At 35.2% G+C, this 18,142-nt stretch overlaps 1 protein-coding gene and 1 long non-coding RNA gene across 2 annotated transcripts; one reads left to right on the forward strand and one right to left on the reverse strand.

The window, feature by feature from the left end:
• Positions 1-610: 610 nt before the first annotated feature.
• On the reverse strand, positions 611-8,955 carry LOC132705071 (putative ATP-dependent RNA helicase DHX57). Its single transcript, XM_060675504.1, has 13 exons — positions 8,766-8,955; positions 8,600-8,714; positions 8,366-8,544; positions 7,034-8,314; positions 4,955-5,304; positions 4,617-4,890; positions 3,616-3,980; positions 3,421-3,561; positions 2,637-2,818; positions 2,378-2,587; positions 2,154-2,327; positions 881-1,111; positions 611-827 (listed from the first exon to the last, which is right to left on the reverse strand). The coding sequence occupies exons 1-13, from the start codon at positions 8,831-8,833 to the stop codon at positions 687-689; spliced, it is 3,711 nt and encodes a 1,236-aa protein (XP_060531487.1). The 5' UTR covers positions 8,834-8,955; the 3' UTR covers positions 611-686.
• Positions 8,956-9,039: 84 nt separating this feature from the next.
• On the forward strand, positions 9,040-11,064 carry LOC132705072 (uncharacterized). Its single transcript, XR_009619345.1, has 4 exons — positions 9,040-9,354; positions 9,427-9,579; positions 9,632-9,685; positions 10,955-11,064. It is a non-coding gene; the product is annotated as an uncharacterized LOC132705072 (long non-coding RNA).
• The last annotated feature ends 7,078 nt before the right edge of the window (positions 11,065-18,142 follow it).

The raw sequence follows: 18,142 nt of genomic DNA on the forward strand, positions 1-18,142 counted from the left end.
ACGGCTGTCGAGGTTATCAGGTTAGGGAGATTATATTATATAATATATGTAATTAATTTTTTTAATAAACCATTTTATAGAATTTTCTTGATTGGCTTTTTGGTTTTTTATAAACATGACCCAAAAACCACATCCGAATCGATTTGCTGATCCCACAATTAGTTGCTTTTTGAACACTTAGATTTTTCCTGCACGATGTTTAATATCCCATAGTTATGGAAAGTGAAATTAAATTGTTTTAGTTGCAGAAGTATTTAATACTAAATGAATATATTTGCACTTTGACAGAGCTTAGACCTATGCGCAAATATGGAAAAAAAGTTTGTAATTTTATCTGAAAAATTTCTTGCAGTGTGGTAATATATAAGTTGTAATATTTATAAGAAAAAATACGTGTAGAAATTGCATGGTGTTTAATGGGCTTTAGGTGTAAAAAAATACAATTTAAAAAACGAAGCGGCAAACGATATATTTAGAAATGTAATATTTACCCTTTAGCAGTATGGGGAATTTGAAATGTTTGTTGGATAAAAAATAAAAAAGATTTTGACGCAAAACGTTGCAAGGGAAACAAAACAGCATGTTTGCGTAAAGAATACCAATTGTAATAAAAATATTTGTTTATTTTCCAAGGGAAAAAAATCAACAATTCTTCATAAATACATAACACATATCACACGTGGAAATCACAAACTAACCAATTTCAAGATCGTCGATATTACCCGTTCGCCTTTGTCGTTGTGCGTAATGTTCAGCAGAGGATCCTTAATTTTTTCCTCCAGCAAGTTATACAACTCGATCCTGATCATTTTCAACATTTCCGCCACCTGGAACAGCTATGATCAGCGAACCTCGCAGGCCTCAAATTGTGTTTGCCCACCTTGTGCTCCTCGACCTGAAACAAAATCCAACCCTCCTCGAGGGTCAAAAACGTATCGCCTTTTTGCACTGCGATGTCCAAGTCGCCAGAAAATAACACCAACGGTACGATCGGAACCATGGTACAGTCTCTGAAGAAAATTTTGCTAGTTTTCACTTTTTCTTGATACACCAGATAGGGACTAGGAAAACTCTTCACGACGTAATTCACAGAACTCGGATGCATGAACACCTACAACATAATTTCCAATACCCAATCCATGCCTCAACAATGGAGACCATAAACATTGTATCCAAAGAGGACCAGATAAATCAATAAATTCATAAAGAGGTGTAGCAAAAATAAACAACCTTTTCCGCGATATCATGTGCTTTGCAATGTGGAGTGGCTGAACACTAGACAACTGCCCGGAAAACGTGATTTACGTAACCAAAGTTCAAAAATAAAAAAAAACTTTTCTTGCTTAAACTTTAACTGTTGTCTTTTTTTTTTATATTTTATAGTTTTATCATATGCATCTAATATTTGTTATTAGTTTATTTGTTTCTAAAAAATGCCCAGTGGGTTAATAACTTATTATTATTATAAAAGTGGTTTCAGTCAGTGTATTGGGTTATTATTTGACGTTCCATATTATCGTCGGTCTCCGTTGCGTGAGGTGCCTAAAAATGTCTGCCAATGACATAGAATTTATTATTATTCACGATATTTTTGAATTTTAAAATGAATGATGAATGTTGGAAAGTTTACGCTTTATAACCCAAATTGTTTTTCTTTAAATTCAAGTTCTAATTGTGAAACTCTAGCACTGAAAATCTTGGAACATTGTGACATAGGTTACGCTTAATGTACAACAAAATATGTCATCTGTATTGAGATATCAAGGGTTTAGATTTTTTTTCGCGATTCTCGCGCCCAAGAGACGGAGGACATTAGGATTAGGAGAAAATATTAAATCAATATTGTCAAACTACATCAGTGGTTTCCAACCTTTTTGTACCTGGGCTACAAAATAATATACAATATCATGTAAAAATGAAAATACTTATTTATTAAAAGAAATAATAATTTTAAATGTAATAAAAAAAAAATCTTGCAAAAATTCAAAAACAAAACGATATTTTGAAGACAGATGCATACCCCCTTGCAACAGTCTCCCTAGGGGGGCGCGTCCGACAGGTTGGAAACCAATGAACTACATGGTCTGGCGATGTTGAGGTAAAGGAAATAGCACCCCATTTTATCGCTTATAGTAATGTAAGTAGACGGTTACCGTTTCCTGCGCCGTCGCGTACTTTAAATCCTTCGCGTTGTTTTCTTTCACAACGGCGCCGACTGCACTTTGGATAAAGGTTTTCGACGGCGTTAGCACCTTGACTATATTCGGATACAAAGCGGCGCACAAGATCGAAGACAACAACCTAATATTGTCCCCGTTGTTGTTGAACTAGAATCAAACGGATGGTAACGACTATCGGGGTTAGCTCCGCCCCTTACTTCCGCGGACGTAAGCTCGTAAACGTTGTCCTGCCCCGTCCTTCGTCGCGACTCTTTTAAATTGACAGAAACGAACCCAATGTCGATCAGCAACTCCAAAAACTGATACTTTATGTCGGCGATCGTCGTCAACGTTCTGTACGACAGGAAATTTTCGTTGGCGAAGTTCCTCGCGCCCGCCGAACTCTTTCTATTGACCGTTAAAAATTTCTAAAATTTCAAGTGGTTTAAACTGGATGACGATTGGCTTTGTCCTTACTCTGTATGCCATTAGGACTGTGATTTGGTCGCTGTATCCAGCGGAAAATTGCATTTTCTTTTTGTTTGCCTCCTCTTTTTTACCGAACGGCGTCACGAACGGGTTCTTGTAACTCAGGCAAGCGGCCATTGTTAGGGCAGCGTCCACGCAACCGAATATGGCGCCATAAAGCATCAGCTTACCTAAAGTAAACGTTGGTGACGAGGTGTAGTCCTGTCCACCCATATGGGTGATTTAGAATGCACGGAAGGTTAGACGTTTATGGACAAAGATTTACGACCGTTCTGAAAATTTGGTGTCATGTGACATCATCGAGGCCGAATTAGAGGAAAAGACGAATGAGTTTGCACAGAAGTGTTTTGAACTACAGTTGAGGTGTACTATCTTGGAGAACAAACTTCGAGAGAATAACATAATTATATTGGCTTAGAGGCCCCGAAGGAAAATCTGCAACTAATTGCCATTAATATCTTAAACAAATAACTAGAAGTTAAGATATTAATAACGTCTATACTATTGGATTTAGGGTGCATGGCTTTATGGAAAAAGACTTTCGGCCCTTCTGAAAATTTGGTAGTTTTTTTTCGGCTAAATGCGAGATCTCATGTGACATAATAAGACAGTAAATAAATATCAAAGCTTTCGCTGGCATGAAAAAACTACGTTTTGCCGATTTCACCCCGATTTCCTGTAAAACATAACCAGCTGTTTGGAAGAAATCAACCCTCCTTGGTCCGCTTCTTCAATTGCGAAATTGATCCACTCGATACCCAAAACCGCGTACCTATTCTCACATCGACGGGCAGCGCTGCCAAATGGTGCCCCAATGGAGTTAGGTTCTCCTGCTTGTCAAACGCCCCGACGCTCTGTAGGCGTTTGATCGCTGACGTCACGTTCTCCATAGACGGAGGCTCGATCAAAGAGTCTGTAAACAAGAATAGGTTCCCAACGTCGATCTTCCGCCGCGCCAACAAAATACCTATGACGTCAGTTACATCTCGTTCATAGAAGTTTGGCAACACCCTGATGTTCAAAATCAGCTGCTCCAACGGGATTCTCTGAATTTCCGGGACGGGTTGCGGCAAGAAATGGTACTTGAATCTGTGCCTCGTGTACAAGTGGAAGCAGACGCCTGACATGACGCGCCCCGCCCTACCTTTCCTTTGAGTGGCGTTAGCTTGCGTCACCCACACCGTCTCCAGGCTTTCCATGTTGCGGTTCGGGTCGAAGTGCTTCTCTTTCATCTTGCCCGCGTCCACCACGAACACGCAATCGTCTATCGTTACCGACGTTTCGGCCAAGTTCGTCGATATTACAATTTTTCTCTGACCTTCTTTCGGTTTCCTACGGTAAATCCGGGGAATTTTTGCTTCAAGCCGTATTATATTCATTCACATATTAAACCTTGGAGCGCATCAATTGCTTGCAGGTGTAATGCTCGGAGTAGGTCTATATAATTAATGTTTTTTATAAGAAAGTTATAAAAGTTTAGACGATGATACGGAGTTACTTGCCTTCAAAAGCGCATCCAGTCGGTAACCTTACGAGGATCATTTTGAAGAACAAGTGGTTGTAATAATTTTAAAAAATTGATTATAAATATTGGCGGAAAATTAATCACATTTCTTTTCCTCGTCAGAAAACGTGGATTTGAAATTGTTAAATATAATTCCTTTACATAGATATATTATGGGAAAAGTGTAGGTAAAAATATAAACGATATACCAGATTTGTTGTTTTTTTTTTTTGCGCTATACAGCAAACCTTCAAGATAAAATTGTGTTGAAGTTTGGGGAAAGCATGTTGATAGAGTGCATTTTTAAATATATTATTGTATTAAATATCCGACAGATCAATGTGTAACTTCGGACAACTTACGGTATGGCACATAGCAATACCTAGTGATTTTTGTGTTATATTATGGACCACCAAAGATTGTATTAACCCAAGCTGAGGCTCTGGCACTGAGAGCATTCTCACCTGAATATAGCCGCCTGTTCTTCGCTAGTCAGCGAAGAGTGCAACGGTAAAATAACGTATTTGCCCGAACGTTTGCCGAATTCTGGATGAACAACGAGCTGATCGTACAACGAAGTGATTTCGCCGATTCCGGGTAAGAAAATCAAAATAGTACCCTTCCGAGGGTAGTCGTGTTTGCCCACTACGATCCACATTAAAATAGTTTCAATGAGATCATTGTTTATCTTATCCGGGTCCATTAAAAACAGGGTCTTGCATGTTTTCGCACTGTAACCTATCGAACAACGATTATTCGCAGGGGACCCTCCCCAAATTTTCAAATGTCCGAAAAAACTGACCTTCGTAGCGCGCTAGAGTTTGCTGAACGGTCAAGTTTTCATCCCTGATGTTCTCCCGAGGTCTGTTCGCACCCAATTCGGTTGAGGCCATTATGGCTTCAATGTACTCGGAATCGTTTTTTATTTTCCTGCAATATTCCGAACCGTCCTCCAAAACGTAGCCGATCGTCTCCAAAATATCTTCCAGAAAGTACTGTTCCACCGGGAACGTCCTACCCGGGATATTGACTATCGGTATTTCCCCAAAATAATCGGAAAATACGGTGGCGTTGAGCGTCGCGCTCATAAGGACGATCTTCAGATCCGGTCGGACTGGCAGCAATTCTTTGAGAACGAGGAGCAGAAAATCGCTGTAAAAAAGTTGAAAGTGTGCCCATAAAGCCGTGCGTCTTAAAATTTGCTTCACTTTCTCATCTGGTATTAGGTTAAGTTTCTGTATTCAATAAGCAAATGCCCTTTAAATGACGGATTACAAGATTATCTGATTTTGGTTACTTTTGGTCAGTCGCTCTTTTTTTTTTTTGAACCGCATGGTATAGGAAACCAAAATTTGCTGCTGTACATCCAACAAGTTTTTTTTTGTACTCAAGCAATATTTGTTTAAAAAATTAATTTAAAAATTGTGCATTGACTTTTGATACTCATTTCTTTTCATAGCATCTGTAATCCAGATAATCTTACGACAGATCGCCAAAAAGTAATTAAAACATCACATTATGATTGGAAAATAAATAATTTCGTTAAGCAATAGTTCAAACGTACCACTGGTTCGACTCGCGTGGTTTCCCAAAAAAGTTCATTACACGGTGGATCCAACGTAACGCAATATTATAAAAATTATTGCACTTAATCAATGAATATTTTGTAATTGCTAATATACAGACCGTTTCAAAACAATATATAGCATATAAAACTTATGAAATGACATAACTAACCAGTACTTTTGCCTCCTGCAATTTTTCACAATATTTCCTATTTTCAAATAAAAAAAAAATAAAGCAATGCTAAAAGAAAAATCTAGCGAACTGGCACTTCTTAAGTTGTCCTGCTTATTTGTTGTGTTTTTCTTTGAGTTCCATTCTTTAAATAAAATGTGTTTGAGGAAGGTATATTCATAGTTTACACATGAATAGATTAATTAGTTTTAGAAATACTTATTAATAAATTATTTTTAAAATGCAATTGTTTAGAAGATAACTGACAAATGTTGTTACAAAATGCAACTGTGTGACAGTACCCATTTTACATTTAATTTTTTTATTCGGAAAATATACGTTTCATGAAAAAATTGTAGGTGAGAGAAAAGTTTCTAATAAACCAGTGTCAAAATTTATTTTTTCCATGTCATTGCGCAAGTTTTTAGTAAAATTTTGTTAAGACAAATGTTAGAGATAGTCTAATTCATTCTCCTCTACATAATTTAAGAAAATATATTTTTTCAATATTTGTAGCGCGATATTTAATGGTTGGCTTTTGACGTAAAGTTTATATAACAAACTATCCTTTGTTTTAAACAAGGAATCACCTCCATAAGTTTTTCGCATTTATTTTGAAATATTCTGTAGAGCGTGCTCTTGGATTATAATAACTTTTTAACGGCTGTAATAGCTTTAAGGCGTATCTTGGGAAGTATTAATCGTATGAGCTGCAAAAAAAATTATTCCTTATTATTGATATAAAAAAAAATTGCTTTCTTCTCATATTTTCAAAATCAAGAGCACTACTGACACCCTGTTTTAAAAATAAGGTAGTTGAGAGATTATTGTTTTGGTTACAATTACATATATTGACAGTTCTAAATTACCAATAAATAATAAGTCAATCCTTATACAAAACATCTTATTGCTTTCTACCATTTTTTTTTTAAATTTACAAAGAAAAAAAATTTTAGATACATGTTTTACTTAGTCAACAGTACCGATTTTTCGAATTAAAATCTATAAAACATCACTTTTGTGCCACATTTTAAATAATTTTGAGATTTAGAAAATAACAAAGCAAGGCAAATCAATTTTATTTATACACAAATCAACGCCCACTTCAGTTCCTACAGTGCGGTAGTTTAAATGTACCACTTACCTTTCCTCGCTTCTTTCGTGTACTTCATCAACAATGACGTGCGTAATATTCGATAGCGCGGGCTCACTTTCCAACCGTCTCAACAGGATGCCGGTCGTACAAAACGTTAACCGGGTACTGGCCGAGATCCTGCTTTCTAACCTTATCTGGTACCCAACGGTCCTTCCAATCTTTTCTGCGCGTTCGTCAGCCACCCTCTCCGCTACCCCAATAGCGGATATTCTTCTTGGTTGGGTGCAAACTATTTCTATGTGACCACTGTCGACAGTGTAATTTTGCAGCCAGTCATCTAATATAAATTGGGGCACTTGGGTGCTCTTTCCACAACCAGTCTCACCACTAACAACCACCACTTGCGATTTATGAATCATATTTAACACATCATGACGCAAAGACCAAGCAGGCAACGATTTCCTGGCCGTCATCATCCTCAAAAACTTAGGATCAGTCAGTCGGCTTTTAAAAGATTCCGCAATTTGGCGGTCCTCTCTTAAAATCTCCTCCAAAGCATATTGTCGCTTTTTTTCTCTGTTGGTTTTGCCTTTTTGATAGTGAGTAGGTCCATGTTTTCTAAGATCCACTATTTTTTCAACTGCAAACAGTTTTTGTTTAGGATGGATAAAATCTATGTCTGCTTTGAGGTGGTCCTTAATTACTTCCTCATTCTGCAACAGCTCAGTTACACTGTAGACGCAAGGGATGCCGTCCTTTGACAATAACTCCGCCTCCTGGTACAATCTCTTGCAGATGTGTAAATTCATCAGGGGGGGTAGACACACATTGGTTTTCATGGATATTAGAGGCGCTTCATAAGGGTATTTGGAATTTTTGGGAAAGCGAAACTCTAACTCAAAATAGTGTGTGTCAAGGTGGAAATTTTGATTTTTTTGAACTGTTTTCACCTCATGAGAGAACCTACACTTGTTTCCAAATTTACAGGGGACTCCTCGCAGAAAGTTCTTGCACATTTCTTTGCCTTTCGCGCCCGCGCTTTTAACCACCTTTTCTGGCTTATTGTGAAATAAATTAAACAAATAATCTACCTTTACTGTCACTAGCCACACATCCTCAACTTTTTCTTTAAAACAATTTTCGTAGATTGACTCCAGGGAACTTTTTTCGTCTGCACGAATTTCACAGAGGTCTGCTGCAGTCAAATCGCAGAGTATTTCCCTTTCTTTGACTTGAAAATACTTATGATAAAGAAGCATAAGAGAGTCTTCTACATTATTCTCACAATACTGAAATGCTTCAAGGCAATGGTTTTCGTGAAAGCCGTAACTAAAATTCAGCAACAATTAAACAAGATCAGCTTATACCATAAAAATTTACCTGTGCAAACGCAACAAGGCGAATTGCTTCAGTCTCTCAACCTCCTCAGATGGTTTATCTTTGCTCTGTGAAAAATCAAATCCTCCTTTCACTACAAGGCTTCCCCGCCCAACCCAATACTTCTTCAATATATTTGTGTTAGTATCGACGTATGATGACGCGTCTTTTAATCTAAAGTCCTAGAAAAAACCTGTATGGCCTAAGTGTTCAGCTCCAATAGGTTAACATTATTACAGAACCATGAATATATCTCAATGTGTCCAAGATTTGCTCCTGGACCGAATCCGGAATACGCAGGAATTGTAGCTCCTCTTTGACGACATTATGTTTCTTTAGGACTGGGTCGTTACTAAGAGATTTTGGTTTAAAAACGTCGTTAAAATTAATTTTTAAAACATACCCTATTTTTACGCGAGGTACGTCTCTCAATAAAATGTCCGCTTTGTTGATCGCATCCTCGCTATCCATGATTACGACTTTCACAAAAACAGTGCCTAAAAATTGCACAATATTAAAAAATAATTTAATCCTTTAAAATAAACGAGGTTAGAAAGCCTCTTCTTAAAAACCGTAGTTCGTCCCATCTCTTCTTTTTTGGAATCGTGGCTTACTGTTCGCATAGCCCACCCGCTGATTTTGTATTTTCCTGCATTATACAGGAAATTCGAACTGAAACACGGAACATTAAATTTCCTAGTTTGTATTTCTTTTTTCAAGTCTTTGAGTAAATTAACGATTTGTTAATGTTTACTCACGCGTATACCCTTACCAAACCTTTTAGCTTTTCTAAAGCCTAAACGTTTCGCAATTTCCGATTCCAATGCAAGCCCTTTGAAAACCAGCTTTATTAAAGCCAGCGAGTTCGGTATGCAGTTTAAATAATGGATCACTGCTCGCAGGATGTTTAATGCTGCGTAGCCCTAGTGGGAAATCATTCCTCATGATTCCACCAGAGGCGGAAGTAAACATTGCCGAAATGAATTTGACGGGTAATCTTCGTGTTTCAATTTTTTTCTTTACGCCCGACTAAACATAATAATTGCCGAATGAAATAATTGCAGGTGTTGGATTTTACGTTCCCTTTTATATCGATATCGCAATATCCGGATTTTATTGTTGAATTTCAGTTTCAATTGAAATCACACTGTGTCGTAACATGACGCGTTTAACGGTTTTGTATTTAATATCCTCTTTTGCGATAAGCGTGTTGGATGGTAAGTCATGAATATATATAATGTTCCTCAAATTACCGCCCCCGCGTTCCAGATTCGGATAATGCGGAACCGACAACCGACATTTTGGAAGAAAGCATTTTTTCCTGTAAGTTATTAATACAATGCGTTTGTATAGGCATCCTTTTATACACGCCCCTTTCCTCTCGCGTTTTTGCCCCACACCACGAAACGATGGGGTTTGAAGTTTTTAATCAAGGCGGCGAGGCTTTATGAAAATTCCGAACGTTGTAAAAAAACCGACGAGCGTGGGCGACGGGAAAATAAAAAATAAAAAATTCGTTTTGCCGATTGCGAAATTAGAATTTCATATATATATGTGATGTGTGCCGTGTAGTCCCGTCTCAAAAAATCGACGCTTTTATTAATTTTTCAACTGGTTTCTTCGCCGTTTCAAATCGAAAATTCAAAATGCAGTGCGTAGCAAGCAGCTTTGAACATAAATGCTATTTTTAAATAAAAATATTTCTTCTAAATAATCATATTAAAAAAATGTCTTATCAATATAAATACTGAGCGGTTGAGCCAGAGTTATTATTGTTTATTAAAATCGCCCGAGAAAGGACATTTCCCGATCTAATATTAGGTCAGAAATTTGTTTATATTAAAATGACGTCAGTTCGGTAAAAACATATAGCTACTAGAGATCTAGATCTAGGCACTGCTTACGTCAATCATATAAAGAAACTATGAAAAAAAAGAAGATCCATTCGATATGCGCACGCCCAAGATTTAAAATTTCGTTTTTAAGCAATGACCTTGCGGCCTTCATCAACCAACATGATCGCTGACAGATCGCCAATAAGTTTAGACGCGGCATTTTTACAATAGTATTTTCCTAAAATATGCCTAGATCGCGATAAATATTCTGAGAAAACCAGTTAAGTGTGTGGAAATCGTGCGCAGAAAATCATAACCTTCGCTACGACAATACTACTGCCGTCCACGGCAGTAATATTGTCGCAATTTTTATGGTAGTAGCACCACTATAGCTCCATGGGCTAGACCAATACAGAATATTTTGGCATTTTATTAATTTTTAATAATGCTTTTTGATAGTATTTATACAACGTATTGCAGTGTGATTGTGATATGTTAATATTTATTTACAATTTGTCATTCCGCCATTATCTTTGTGTGATGCAGTTGAGCATAAAATCGTTAAAACAAGGACAATAAATGTTGACAACAATATGACGATATCCCGCAAAACGTGAAAAAATATTTGATGGATATAAATGTCTGTTTTTTTTTTTAAATACCAAATTCTCAACCCTTCGGCGAAACGATCGAAACTTTGACGAAGTTTGCATTATTCGAAAAACTTTTTTTGTAAATTATCTACATTTCTTTTCAGCTGCGTTCAACGTTGTCCAAAAATTAGCGTGTTATGCACGAGAATCTGCCACTGTAGATGTCCGATGTACCTTGCGATGTCTTCGGTACCTATTCAAATGTGGATGAATAAAAATGTTTCTATTATAAACAGTATTTATTATTTAATCATTAAATATGACTATTTACATGTATTTCACATTATTTTAGTTCCCTAGAAATCAACACTAACGTCTTGTCAGCAGGTGAACTTTGCTCTCGAAGTGAAATCATTAACCAAGCACATCAAAAAAATTCGGGAGCCAAGTTCACCGACAGGCCAATACTTTACTTTGGTGTTATATACTGCATCATTTCCTTCATTCTCCTTGCTTCCATGCTGTCTTTTTTCACTCGAAGCAAAGCAAGGATGTTGTTCTTAACAAAGTTGTGGAAGCACAGATAGCACCGGCATCCGGTCAATGTTCCATTTAAGTCGCATGTCCCGGGACATGTGGAGGATATATTAGGATATATTGTAAAATACATCTCAGGAATATCCTCTGAATGGATAGCTTACGGATTTACTGTACACGATATACCACAGATATCCTCTAAGTAGATGGCCTGAGGATATCCCCTGCGCCATAGTGGAAACATTAGAATAGAAACCTAAAAAGTTAAATTTTGAACAACTGAGTAGGAAAATACTTAGTTTTTTTAGATTTGCGATGTTTTGTGTTGGCAAGTCCTAAAAAAAACGGCATCAAACAGTTAAATTCAACTTGTTTTTATTATTTTTGGACGCGAACAAGACAAGAAACGCTATTTTAATAAAAATACCGCAGAAAATACGGTTTTATCTAAGTGAAAAAATTAAAAGATCCCATTTGACAACACTGTTCGGCTGCAACCAATGACGCAACTACTCGCGGTCGTGCCGTGCCGGACTCGCTCGAGTCTCGTCGGCTTCTCCTCCGTCTCGTCGTATGCCATCTTTTCAGCCTTGTTTTTGTTGGCGGTATAAATTATACGGCGACTTGGCATCTATTTTGAGAATTTCCAAATAGCATAAGGACGTCCGTAAAACATCCACGGGATATAAAACGGGGCATAGTGTATATCCTAGCTAAGGGACATCCTTATGACGTCTCAAAGATATACAATGTTACTAATTAGAACGTCCACAGTATATCAGGTACATATGTCAGTAGGATGTTTGTTAGGACATACTAAGGATATCCAGTTATACTAGTTGAGACGTCGTTAGTATATTAGGACTGTGAGGATATAGAATCTTATATAGATTTACCAGTAGACCTTACTTAATCATTAGGTTATTTCCAACAGCCTATGAGAAATAATGGAAAGGTAATGTCCAGTAGTCCAATTGGTTGTACGACTACAAAAATTTTATCCCAGTATTTGGTACTCGCGTATGATGGAATTAACCTATTGGGTATGTATGGTTGGTGAAGTCGTCACTGGAATAGTAAGCGATATTTTGAATGCACAAGTTTTTTTTTAAATTAATATTTAACCTTTAATTTTGCTTTTGATGGGTAAAGTGAAGGACTGCCGATTGATACCATTAATAAAACACATTTTATACACATCTAATTTTTTCTCTTTTAGATATGAAAAAATTGTAGTTATATAATAGAGCAAAAAGATAGAACAACCTAGTCTAAAATATCTTAAAAATAAAGTAAGATACTATATCTTGAACTAAACTGTAAAAAAATAACTAATGTTTGACAGATTTGCCGTCATTCTTTGATGAAATTAGCCTTGTTGACGTTTGATGTTTGAGACTGCTATCTTATATGTGTAAAAACATATTTAAAAAATCCCTACATCCGCCTTTTACGTAAACGCTTGATTTGACGCTGATAGTACTCTCATGAAAGTGATCTTAGATGCTAATCTCCACAATGATGTAGGTATGCATTTATGTATTTCATTTCATTAGATACAAACCTCATTAAACTCTCATCGGTAAGATCTCTTTCATGAGAGAATCGCGCTCAAAAAAACCAGAACAAATCTGACTTTTCAGTTTGGCAATTAAAAATTTTCCTAGTTTTTTTTTGCTCGTGATGGGACCAACTATCACCAAGCCTTCAAGAAATAGGAAAAAACGTTTCCATGAGCCATTTTAATGTGAAAATTGTACTTTATGAATGGTGATTCCTGACATTAATACTATTTTTTGGCGGGGTAATTATTGCATCAATTTAAAAAAAAAACAATACTAACTATACTATATAACTAAAAATATAACTTTGTTCCTGTGATTTTCTCTAACATTGCTTACTTAAATAAGAAATTATTTTAGTTTTGTATGCCTAAATTTAACTGTTCAAAAAACATGAAGTGAAAGTGGATTTTGTTTTCAAAAACTAAGCAATAAGATACAAAAAGAAGTCTAGAATCAAAAAAGATATGTAAACTAAAACGTACATAGGTTACAAAAAAGTCAGCTTTATCTAACTCGGTCCAGCAATCAAATATTGTTAATATATCTTTCCTAACAAAACCTCAAATAATAAAATTCTAAGCAAAGTACGGACCAGTTCGGCCATATTTCATTCTTACAGCTTGCCCGGGTCTTTCCTTAATTCGTATCAGTTAGTCACTTTCTTATATCTATGAACAGACTTTGCCAGAAAAAATCAGACCTATCACAAAATGCCATAAATAAAATCCCTCTTAAAGGAGTAGATTTTTGAGAGTCACAGGGCTGTGATTAGTGATCTTGTGGACTTATGCCAAGAAATAGATTTGCGTTAAGAAATTGTAATAACTGACATGGCATGGATTCTTTGTTTTTCCTGGACAGATCTGCGAATGATTTTTTGTGATTTTTTATGTGAATTAATGGTTGCAATGTATATTACGTATTTTAATTAAAAAAAATATATTTTGTTAAATTGAATTTATTAAATTTGTTAGCATTATAAGAAAGTATTTAAATATATTTGGAATAAACTTATTTTGATAGCAAATAAAAATTATACCGAATCCCGAACCACCTTCATAAATATAATTTGTAATTTTATTTTAGACTTAAACATAAATACATACATACATAAACAAATATTGTTTAGTATTTTTCCTAACAAAACCCCAAATAATTAAATTCTAAGCAAAGTACGGACCTTTTCGGACATTCTTACATTTTGCCAGGGTCTTTTCTTAATTCGTATCAGTTAGTCACTTTCTTATATCTATGAACAGACTTTACCTACTCTCATGAAAGAGATCTTACCGATGAGGTTTGTATTTAATGAAATGAAATTCATAAATATATACCTAGATAATCATGGAGATTAGCATCTAAGATAACTTTCATGAGAGTACTATTAGCTTCGAATCCAGCCTTTACTTAAAAGGTGGATGTAGGGATTTTTTAAATCTGTTTTTAAACATATAAGATAGCAGTCTCGTTCTTTTTCAAAACTAAAATATTTTCAGATGCGGATAAGAAGGCAAACACAACACAAACATCAAAAGAATGTGAGAATTCAATAGCTGCTTGGCTGAAAAAAGCTACTTTCATCAAAGAATGACAGAAAACCTGTAAAATATTAGTCATTCTTTTAGAGTTTATTTACTCGATTTTTAAGATACTTTAGGTTAGGTTGTTCTATATTTTTGCTATATTATATTCATATTTCATATGTACATTAGAAAAAAATGAAATGTGTATTAAATGGGTTTTATTAATAGTATCAATCGGCACTTTTACCATTAAAAGCAAAATTAAAGATTAAATATTAATTGAAAAAAACTTGTGCATTTCAAATATCGCCTTCTATTCCAGTGATGACTTGACCAACCATACCCATTAGGTTAATTCCATCATACGCAAGTACCAAATACTAGGATAAAATTTTTGTAGTCGTACAACCAATTAGACTACTGGATTTTTCCAAGATTTCTCATAGGCTGTTGGAAATAACCTAATAATTAAGTAAGGTCCACTGGTATATCTATATAAGATCCTATCCTACAGTCCTAATATACTAACGACGTCATACATACAAAACTAAAATAATTTCTAATTTAAGTAAGCAATGTTAGAGAAAATCACAGGAACAAAGTTATATTTTTAGTTATATAGTATAGTTAGTATTGTTTTTTTTTTTAAATTGATGCAATAATCACCCCGCCAAAAAATAGTATTAATGTCAGGAATCACCATTCATAAAGTACAATTTTCACATTAAAATGGCTCATGGAATCGTTTTTTCCTATTTCTTGAAGGCTTGGTGATAGTTGGTCCCATCACGAGCAAAAAAAAACTAGGAAAATTTTTAATTGCCAAACTGAAAAGTCAGATTTATTCTGGTTTTTTTGAGCACGATACTCCATGAAAGAGATCTTACCGATGAGTGTTTAATGAGGTTTGTATTTAATGAAATGAAATAAATAAATGCATACCTACATCATTGTGGAGATTAGCATCTAAGATCACTTTCATGAGAGTACTATCAGCGTCAAATCAAGAGTTTACGTAAAAGGCGGATGTAGGGATTTTTTAAATATGTTTTTACACATATAAGATAGCAGTCTCAAACATCAAACGTCAAAAGAATGTGAGAAATCACTAGCTACTTGACTGGACAAGGCTAATTTCATCAAAGAATGACGGCAAATCTGTCAAACATTAGTTATTTTTTTAGAGTTTAGTTCAAGATATAGTATCTTACTTTATTTTTAAGATAATTTAGACTAGGTTGTTCTATCTTTTTGCTCTATTATATAACTACAATTTTTTCATATCTAAAAGAGAAATAAATTAGATGTGTATAAAATGTGTTTTATTAATGGTATCAATCGGCAGTCCTTCACTTTAACCATCAAAAGCAAAATTAAAGGTTAAATATTAATTTAAAAAAAAACTTGTGCATTCAAAATATCGCTTACTATTCCAGTGACGACTTCACCAACCATACATACCCAATAGGTTAATTCCATCATACGCGAGTACCAAATACTGGGATAAAATTTTTGTAGTCGTACAACCAATTGGACTACTGGACATTACCTTTCCATTATTTCTCATAGGCTGTTGGAAATAACCTAATAATTAAGTAAGGTCCACTGGTATATCTATATAAGATCCTATCCTACAGTCCTAATATACTAACGACGTCTCAACTAGTATAACTGGATATCTTTAGTATATCTTAACAAACATACGGACATACTTATCATATATCCTTGAGACGTCTTAATTATGTCCCTTAGCTGAAACAGTGTATCCCTAGGATGTACGCTGTCCCGTCAGATATCCCCAGGACGTTTTACGGACGTCCTTCTGCTATTTGGGAAGGCGACAAAACGTTTTGTATTCTGTGACTTGGCTACTTGACTGCAATTTTCTATCCTCTTCTCGCAATTCTTTTTGGGATTGAATTTTTAGAGCTGCAATTTGATGTTTTAATTTTATGATAATATTGTTCCATTGCATCAAGGAAAAAAATTTGCCGCTACTAATATCCATGCTTGCACGTAGTTTGACTAAAATATACATTGCGTTGATATGCCCTCAAAAGAGGCACACGTTGTTCCTGTAATTTGACATGCAAATTTAATACGGGCGGGGCCTCCATTTTAAAGATAATTGCAGGCGAGGAACGTCGCAAGGTTTCTTTAAGTCTTACTCTATAAACTGGCACTCATCCTCGGCGAAAAAGCATTTTTCTTGGGTACTATTGCCGCTCGTCTGTCATAGGGGTTTCACATTTCATCAACATAATTTCTACAATTCAGTTTACTGAAAGGCAAAACAAATTGTATAGTACTCATTAACTTTGAAATGCCTAATGTACTTTTAAACCCACTCGTTTATACAAAAGTTTTTCTACTTCATACTCTAAAACACTCAATTATTCGCAATTCGGAAAGTGTCGCTTAAGACGTCATGGTCGCGAGCCACATCGCGCATTTTCGGTATTTTGGTTAGCAAAGATCATCAACTGAAAATGTTGATAGTTTGGATCAAATTACTCAACCTGCACAAATAGATTTGATGCAAAGTGTATCATATAAACAATGCATTACATGTCCACTGTTTTATTTCTTGCATTACATGCTTTGTATACAAAGTGTCCCGAAATTAGATGTCAGTATTTTAACCACGTATTCTGTGACCCAAAATAAAGATAAAAAACTCATCCAAAACGTCTTAGTTTTTGACATGCGGGGTGTTAAATTTGAAGAGGTCGTGGCGATTTTTTGTAAATATTTTCGAAAAACGTCTAAATATTTTTAAATTAAATTTGGTACAGTTACTAAACTTTTCAGGCTCTATTTAACGAACTGAAACTTAGTATTGGATTGTCTTTAGGGGTGAGTAACACAGGGGAGGCGTGGGAAAAATTTGCAGAATTTGAAAATCTGAGGTTTTCTACATAAATAAGGTAGCCTTGTCCCACTTTTTTTTATGTTTAGAATCGAAGTGCCGATAATCATTAGTAATCCTTAAATGTCAATTATTCGACAGCTTTCAATTTTGTTCATTGTTGGTAAAAAATAGTTTTTACTTGGATTGGATCCTTTTATTAAGGAAAGACAAATCAAACTATGGACTGTAAAGCTAATTATTCTAATAAAAATTATAAACTTTAAATTTTAAAGAAGGTTGATTGTTGATGAAAAATAAGCTATTTAAATCTCATGGAGTTGTTTTCAAATAGAGAATTAGTAGTTATTCATTTCCTTTAAGGCCTTTGCAATGGCGGAGCCGGGCAGGCGGTACAAGAGTATCGTGGAAAGCTGTCGAATAATTGACATTTAATTCTTATATACCCAGAAACGCAAACAAATGAAACTGGTCATTAACTTCCAAGGCTTACTAATAATTAATAAAAATTAAAAAAAATGTAATTACATTTTCAATAGCATTTTTCTCGAAAAAGTGTGTTCTATCGAGCCTCCTCTGTGTTACCACCTCTAAATCAATTAAATCCAATACTAAGTTTTAGTTCGTTAAATAGAGCCTAAAAAGTCTATTAACTGTACCAAATTTTATTTAAAAATATTTACGTGTTACGAAAATATATACAAAAATCGCCATCACCTCTTCAAATTTAACACCCTGTATGTTAAAAACTAAGACGTATTGGACACTAAATTATATGAACTTTCATCCTTAATTTGGATCACAGAATACGTGGTTAAAATATTGACGTATAATTTCCAGACACCGTGTACAATAGAT

The sequence above is a fragment of the Cylas formicarius genome, unplaced genomic scaffold (genome assembly GCF_029955315.1).
Source record: "Cylas formicarius isolate icCylForm1 unplaced genomic scaffold, icCylForm1.1 PGA_scaffold_7__23_contigs__length_41026272, whole genome shotgun sequence".
NCBI classification, from domain to species: Eukaryota; Metazoa; Arthropoda; class Insecta; order Coleoptera; family Brentidae; genus Cylas; species Cylas formicarius.